Source organism: Neolamprologus brichardi, chromosome 2 (genome assembly GCF_056152115.1).
Source record: "Neolamprologus brichardi isolate AB-2024 chromosome 2, ASM5615211v1, whole genome shotgun sequence".
Classification (NCBI taxonomy): domain Eukaryota; kingdom Metazoa; phylum Chordata; class Actinopteri; order Cichliformes; family Cichlidae; genus Neolamprologus; species Neolamprologus brichardi.
This window is the reverse complement of record NC_142105.1, coordinates 2,944,578-2,952,969: the sequence shown is the minus strand read 5'-3', so window position 1 is coordinate 2,952,969 and position 8,392 is coordinate 2,944,578. Positions and strand designations below refer to the sequence as shown.

Genomic DNA, 8,392 nt, shown 5'->3' with positions numbered 1-8,392 from the left:
GCTCAAAATGTTTTTATTACACGTTTTCTTTAAGGTACAATATATTAAATACAGTACATTTAAATGCTTTGTTATTGCTGTCTAATAATGTCCTTTCGTATGGATGTTTAATTGCATAAGAAACCAAATTTGCTCAACCATTTGAAATTAAAATACACATCTGAACATGACTTATGTTTGGCTGTACTGTTTAATAGTACCTGACTACACACCCTTCATTCTTCTTTCATTCACACTTTAATTTTCATTTATTTTATTCTTTGAAAACAATAGTCTGATATATAACAAACATTGATCAGTACTGCCTTTTTATCTGGTGACTAAAATCAGGAGAAACTTATATTGTAAGTACCATCTTGAGGGGGCTTGCTGTAATTGTAGAGCACCCAAAAAGTGAAAAAAGTAACTGTTATCTTCTTTTCCCTTTACCCGACTGAATTATTTTATCTAGAGTTCCCTCCCCGTGTATTGCTGAGCCAAGAAATCAAAGTTCAAAGTGAGTTCTATAAATGATTGAGCAGACTTGACACTGATCACTGTCACTGTGGTCTTGATACAGGTGAGTTATACTCTGTAATGTCGTATTGATATTGTAACATTTTTACATCTATTTTTTATTGTTTTCCATTTAAGCTTCACAAGCTTAACAACGGGAGAACTGAGAGACCTGACGAAGTTTCTGATTTAAACTCGGAAGGTTTGTTTCTTCATTTTTTCAGAATGCTCTACCATCACACACACAAGTTAAATATGACTTTATTTAAAATTGTGCTTTTCCTTAGGGAGTATATATCTAGAGAGTCTATGATTGCTAAAATCTCCAAGAGGTTTATTTGTTGATATGGTTTAATATAATCACTGTACATTTTAATAAAATAACAACAACAATATGAACAATATCCAGTCAATTTACAACTAAATTAAGGAAATGTTTGCATTTACTCATCATGCACTTCCTCATCTCAGATGCGACAGATTGTCTAAAATATTTTTGTTTCACATTTTCTTCAACAGGGAGCCATGAGGACCCAGTTTGTGCTGCTGCTTTCTGCCACTGTACTCTGTGTAAATGCTGCCATCTCTGAGCGTTACCAGAAGTTTATAAATCAGCATATTGTTAATCGGATGAGTGTTGACGGGTGTACCAGCGTGATAGCTAGGAGACGCATTAAAACCGCCGACAATGAGTGTAAGGAGACCAACACCTTTATCAGAGCTACCACGAAACTAGTGAAACCCATTTGTGACCGTGCAGGAGAGCCATATGGTGAGATGACCAAAAGCACAAAACCTTTTGACATTGTTGTCTGTAAACTAAAAGGGGGGAGACCAGGCCACTGTGAGTACCGTGGGAACTCTTACACCAGAAAAATTGCTATTAAATGTGAACAAGGCTTACCTGTGCACTTTGACAGAGACATTGTAAACTTTGAATAAATATTTGCTCTGCACTTCGGTGCTCAATAAAAATAGTTCCATAACCTAATAAACAATAAAGCTGCATGGTGTGTTGCATTAAAGTTGTGACTGTAATCTAACATATCCTGACTCAGCGTTATGTGATTATTGCGATTGATCTTTCACTTTTATCTTTTATCATATGTCAACAAAGAGGAGTGCTGGGAAGAAGGGCCATGTTTTAACCCAAAACAAAATCTTTTTAATCTCCCAAACCTTACCAGCCCTGAAAACAAAAGTTAAGAAGTGATTTTGAAAATAAATACCAATGGGATGCTAACAGCTAGGCCTCCAATGTCCTAATGTGGACTTTGACACAACACTACATAAAATTTAGGGGTGCACAAGACATCAAACTATACAGAGTCTGGGTTGTCTGGCTGTTGGGAATTTCTGAATATTAATGTATAGTTACAATACGATGCACCCAGGACTTCACTTCTCTGGACAGAGATCTTGGATGTCGTTCCTGGGATCTGTTGGAGCCACTCTCCCACTTTGGAGATCCCTAATTTGGGTGCTTCATGGGGACAACCTTTGCCTTCACTCTCCACATTTGCTCTGGCTCCTCTCTCAGTCTTTTTGGTATATCTCAACCATCTTTCTTCCTGATATTGGTTGGAACAACTACATCTATCACTATGGCCTTCTTTCTCTTCTTGTCCATCACTGCTATGTCTGGTTAGAAAAGAAGCTGTTCAAAATGTTTTTGTCTGCAGTAAAAATTTCCTCCATCCATCACTGGAAGTAAAAATCAATTGATGATAATCCCAAAGAGTGTGATACAGCAAAGGATAATAATGCAAACAGTTTATTGCTAAATGATAACTGTCACGGTCCTGTGTCGGTGACCCAGTCTTTTGTGTCATTATATGTTTTTGACTTCACCATTGTTTATCACCGTTGGTGTTTTTGGGTTTCTGTTTTGTATTTCTAGCTCCCTACGTTCTCTAGTATTTCTTGATTTCTAGTTCTTGGGTTTTGTTCCCGTGCTCCTCGTGTTTAGTGTAGTTTTGTCTTTATGTTTATTTTCTTGTTCCCCAGTCAGTCATGTCTCCTGTCACTCCTGTCCCTGTGCTTCATGATCCCTTTGTTCAGCATCAGGTCCGTGCCTCTGTGCCTGTTGTGTGTTTCCTGTTTTATTTTGATAGATCCTGTCCTGTGTTCAGTGTTTTGAGTTTTGCTTTTCCCGTGTCTTGTTTTGTCTGATTAGTCCCAGCTGTTCCCCATCCTCCCCTGCTCACTGTGGTGTCGTCACCATGGTGTGTGTTTCCTCTGTGTTTATGGTAATGTTCAGGCTCTCTCAGGTTTTGTTTTCTAGTTTCCTAGTTTGAGTTTTGTGTTTGTGTTTCTAGTTTACCTTTCTTGTATTTCTTTTGAAAGTGTTTCCCCAGCAATAAAGCTACCGCTTTTAGTTTATAATTCAGTCTCCAGATCCTGCATTTGGGTCCCACATCCTGCCTGCTGCACAGCAAAACATGACAATAATATAGAAAGAGAAAGGTCTGACTTCATATAAATCCTCACGTGTTTGGTTTAGCCCAAAATAAGTGGAACAACATTGTCTTTTGATATATCACACTAATATATCACTAATAGTATTTTCTCTAGGCTTCTTGCAGTTTGGAGAATTTGACTGAAACAGTATTGCAGCACAATCACAAAATGCTATTTTTACTCTGGACATACGATTGTCACAGAACCTGTTTTGTCAACCGTGTTTTGGTGTGTTGGTCATGTTGTGTTTACTCTCAAAGACGTCATTTATCAATGATCAAAAAGTATATCGTAAATTATAATGTAAAATCTTAGATGCAGTTTTCCACAATTGCCTTTTTCTGGTCCAATAGAGCATCTAAGGAAAAGCTGATGTCTTGGAACTTTTCTCTTTATAACATGGCTGGAAATTCTGAACAGGAAATCTATTCTAGAATTTTAGTTGTGACTCATGTGATGACTGCTCGTGTCGTGTATGTTCATTGGAGACAATGGTTACCTCCCATCTCATTGTCCCCTCCCATTTGATAAAACCACGTTAAGATTAATCGTCATGCAGTGAAATCTAATTTTAACTGATGTCTGAACCAGAAAATGTTGATCATATTGTGCGTAGCTCTTTTACTCACAGCTGGGCGTAAGTGTGCATCTGTGTTCAGTTTTCTCTGTGTTTCAGTAATTGTTACCTTTTACACTTGGATAAATCTAAAGGATTGTCTTTATTTTTCAGGATGCATGGATGACCAAAGCTTTGTAACAAAAAATGTTCATCTTGGAGAAGATGTGACTCTGACGTGTAGTCGCCGGTCTAACTTGTCAGGATTACTTTTTTGGATCCGAGTTGTTGCTGGAAATCTGCCTGAAGTCTTAGGGGCGACCTACACTTTTGATCATGGCACTGTTAACGAAACTCCTCGTATTACAACAAAGCAGGAAACAGGAACATTTGTTCTCCATATAATTCAGACACAGCTCAATGACACTGCCTTCTATTACTGTGAAGAAGTGATTGAACTCAAAACGACAAAGTGGAATATTACTTTCCTAAGAGTCAAAGGTAAATGACACAATATTCTCCTTATTGATGCTCAACTTTGAATTTATTTTGATTTACACATTTATTAGACTACCTCTCATTGTAAGGTTTGTGCCAGCTGCCCTTAATTAACAGTACTTACTAATTATTACTAGTTATTACCAAAATGATCTTTCATGTTTCTCTGTTGGATAATGCACCAGCATGCAGAAGCATATGTTTATAATAAAATATCAATATTATACTTGAATTCTTAAAAGTACTGTTTTACAAAAAAGCTGAAAATATAGTAAAGTACTTTACTATATTTTATTAAGATACCCAATCTTATTTACTTGCATTCCTGAACAGAAGTCAGCTTAAATGAGGGTATAACAACATGAATTCAGTTTGCTGTTTGTCTAATAAATAACAATATAACTTTTGCCTTTAAACAAGTTTGTGGCTGATTGATACATTTTTCTGTTTTCTAGGGAGCCCCGCAGGGGACACGGGAGAAAAAAAAATTAAGACGGACTTTTGCGGGATCTCGCAAAACTTTTGCGGGATCCCGCAAAAGTTGAATTCCAACAATGGCGGCAGCTACTTAGTTGTAATATTACTCTTTCTGGGTCACAAAATACACTTTTAAGATATTTTGAGGCGTGAATGTAGTTGTGTAAACGTCAGATACCTGCTCGGTTTACAAGACATCACATATTTGCAAAAGTGCTCCGACGTTTTCGGAGATCTGACACCCACCATCTTGAAGCTAACGGGAGGTCGAGACCTACTACAGCCGGGAGGAACCGGCACATCGTGCCTCGACCTCCTGGTCGGCTTTGAGCTGGCGGCCTCCGAAGAATGCGACTAAAACTTTTGCGAGATCCCGAGTTTGTTTTGCGAGATCTCGCAAAAGTCCGTCTTAATTTTTTTTTTCTCCCATGTCCCCTGCGGGGCTCCGTAGTTTTCTTGTTTTCATGATGGGTGGTAAAATACTTTTGTTAAGAATCATACATAAGTTTGAGGGACAGTTGGTGGCATAAGTTTAGCTTAATTCATGACTGCGAAAAATAACAATTCTTGCAGTGGTTTTAAATGAATTGTTCATACTTTGTTTTATATTCCAGGACCAGAACCTGACATCCCCATTGTCATTCAAGAGTTGCCATCAGCTCCGATATATCAAGGAGACTCAGTAACTCTACAGTGTTCGGTCCTCTCTGACCTGCAGAAGAATACATGTCCAGAGGATGTGTACTGGTTCAGAGCAGGAATGGATGAAACATATCCCAGTGTGATTTACGTTTATAGAAGCAGTGGTGATGAATGTGAGAGGCAGTCTGATGTTCATTCTCCACAAAAATGTGTCTACAAGTTCTCAAAGAACAATATCAGCTCTTCTGATTCTGGAAACTACTATTGTGCTGTGGCAACATGTGGACATATCATTTTTGGTAATGGAGCAAAATTGAATATTGAAGGTAACAACCTTTATCTAATATATGAATCTTCAGATTATTTGTAGTTTTCAGGAGGCACATTTAAGGAAATGTTTTCATAGTGATGAACCTTTTGTGTTTGATCCTTTTGTTTTTCAGACAACATTTGGTCATGTGGTGATTCTCAGGTGGTCAACACAGTTGTGTTTCTTTTGTGTGCTGTTTTGGCAATAAGTTTGATGGTCATAGCCTTACTGAGCTATATGATCAACAAAAAGTCATATAATTTTTCAAATGGTAATCAGTTTTCCTTTATACTTATTTATACCTAATTTGCAGTATATTCTGAATTCCAGTAAATCTTATTTTTCTTTTAGGTTCCTTTAATTCAGGTGCTGTAGCAGTGCAACTGAATTATACCATGACCACTAGTAATCAACTAAATCAGAAAGTAAGTTATTTTAAACATACATACATACATTGTAACACTACTGTTATTACTTTTATATATTTGTCATCTCACAGTTTTTGCAAAATTTATTCTTTTTTTTCAGATCTCACAGGATACAGGGCTTCATACTGTGGTTGTGTTCAGGTTGACTAAGACAGCTATGATGATGGAAAGAGATATACAAGTACAGCGTAATGACTAAACCTGTATGGTGCTTCGGACCTACAGTGGATTTGGATGAACTTTAGAAATTTTATGTCTGTCCCACATAGCGAAATTGGTATGGCCCGCATCTGGCCCACACAATGTGCTTACACATGGACCACATACAAAGAATGATGGCCCTTTGGTGGCCCAGATCTGGTTTGCCAGAGGTGGCCCACACATGGGCCAGCACAACACCAGTTGCAGACACACTGGTGGTCCTGTGCTGGCCCAGAACAGTTTCAGCTCTGGCCACAGATGTCAGCCTAATGTGTACCTTAATCAAGCCATCTAATAACAACATGTGCTGGATAATAATAGTGCAAAAGTAAGATGATGAACTCTGTTCAGACAGCGCTTTTCTAGTCTCCCGTATTACTCAAAGTGCTCTATACAGCATGCCACATTCACCCAATCACACACACTTTCTCTAAACTGAGTGCTTCCTAACTACATTCATACAAATTCACACTCTTGACATGCAGACTAAAGGGTTCAGGGAACGAACCACTAATCTTACCCTCAGCAGGTGACCTGCTCTACCTCCTGAGCTACAGCCACGCGGTGGTAAACACGAGTAAACCCTCACTAGGTTTTGGATAAAGTGTGCACTCGCAAACTTGTCAAACCTGCATTTGAAATGTTGGCTACCACAGCAGTATAGTATTGCAACATGGCATTTGGGTCTTCTAACTAAAATTGCCATTGCCATACCTGGCCAACATCTGGTTGGCATACACCCTGCCATGACACCAGTCAGTCACAAGTGCCAGCTTGATGCCAGATCCGGGCCAGACCTGTTTTACATGAGCCTGGGCCACATAAACCAAACCATAATCGGGCTAGATGTGGCATGCTATCCTACCTACGCCAGGCTTGGCCCATATCTGAATGACATACCATTTACTATGCCAGAAGTCAGCCAGCAGTGCCGGCTTGACACCAGATCCGGGCCAGACCTGTCTGCTATGTGGGGTAGCATCAGTGTGTCTAGTGCCTGATGATCCTCAACTGCGATTTCCATATCTATGTGTAAATGAAAAATGTGGACATTAATCAGTTGTAGAATCATTTTTTGCTTCATTCTAATAGTTGTTTGTAAATATAAAAAGTACATTTTAAAGATGATAACAAAGTTCTTTATAGTCTTGGCAATAATGAATAGTTTGTGTGACAATTAGCAAAACCACATGCAGCAGATTCACTGTGACTAACCATCAAGAACGTTATGTTATTAGGATTTAAGTGCAAGAACCACAAAAGGCCCGTGCAGTCTCAGGTTTAACCATGTTTGTGTGTTTGCTGTGCATTCTGTTGTCAGTCAAAACTCTTGACAACTTGCAAGTGTTTGCTTTCAAATCTTATGCAAATCTTTGACATATGATCTCCCACGTAGCTACATTGCATATGTAGGCTGTTGCAAGTACAGGCAGAAAAACCAGGGCAGCTTCATCGTATTTTGCCCAGAGCCCTGGTTCTCCTACTATCGATTACCACTCTGTTCTGTATTATCTGGGATTCAGCTGGTATACTGACAGAACAGGAACTCATGTGCTTTTTAACACCATAGGAGCAGTGTGAAAAGATAATTATGCCCCCTGCCAGAGGTATCTTAGTGGAAGTGTTATCCATGGCAAAGCATTCACAATATAATAAAAAACATAATGGCCAGGTCTCAATGTTTGAAATAGCTCTCTGCCACATAAATGTTTTTGTGACTGTTGGTTATGTAATGTGAAAAATTGGTGATGGGTTTTTAAAAAATACAATATGCTGGAAGCAGTCAACTTAAGTTACAAATGTTTAATTTTCTGATTTATTGTATTCAAATAAAATAAATAATATTTTTCATTATTGTAGAGTATCTGTAGCTTGTTAGCTCACTGTAAAAATAACATTACATTTACTGGGGAGCCTTACTTTCAAAGCTACTTTTCTAATTATACAACTCAATAAAGACGGCAAAGTTAATTGTAATGCTGACTTTCAGAACTAATAACAGCTATCCTCATGGGGTTTGTCAGATGCATGGTGAGAAAGTACAACATCAACCAAAGGCTCCCGTAACTGATCATTTTAGCTGAACTGTCTGGAAATGACAGAAGTGCTTGTCATCCAGTATGTTGAAAGCTGCCCCAAGTTCAAAAAAGATCATTTTGTCAGAATCAATTAGAATTGTGCTTTAAAAGTGCTTTACAAACCCAAACATTTCAGTTACCAGTCAGATTTTCCTCATTTCAGTGCACCTAGCCAAACAATGAGGAACCACTCACTGGGAGAGTGAAAGTGAAAGCAATACTTTTTTTTAAAAAAATCATTTATTTA

At 38.3% G+C, this 8,392-nt stretch overlaps 1 protein-coding gene across 1 annotated transcript; it reads left to right on the top strand.

The window, feature by feature from the left end:
- Positions 1 to 3,588: 3,588 nt before the first annotated feature.
- Positions 3,589 to 6,611, top strand: LOC102782386 (uncharacterized). The gene is made up of 5 exons (XM_035913759.2): positions 3,589 to 4,012; positions 5,101 to 5,454; positions 5,572 to 5,709; positions 5,790 to 5,863; positions 5,967 to 6,611. Exons 1-5 carry the CDS (start codon positions 3,691 to 3,693, stop codon positions 6,063 to 6,065), a joined length of 987 nt encoding a protein of 328 aa, XP_035769652.2. The 5' UTR covers positions 3,589 to 3,690; the 3' UTR covers positions 6,066 to 6,611.
- The last annotated feature ends 1,781 nt before the right edge of the window (positions 6,612 to 8,392 follow it).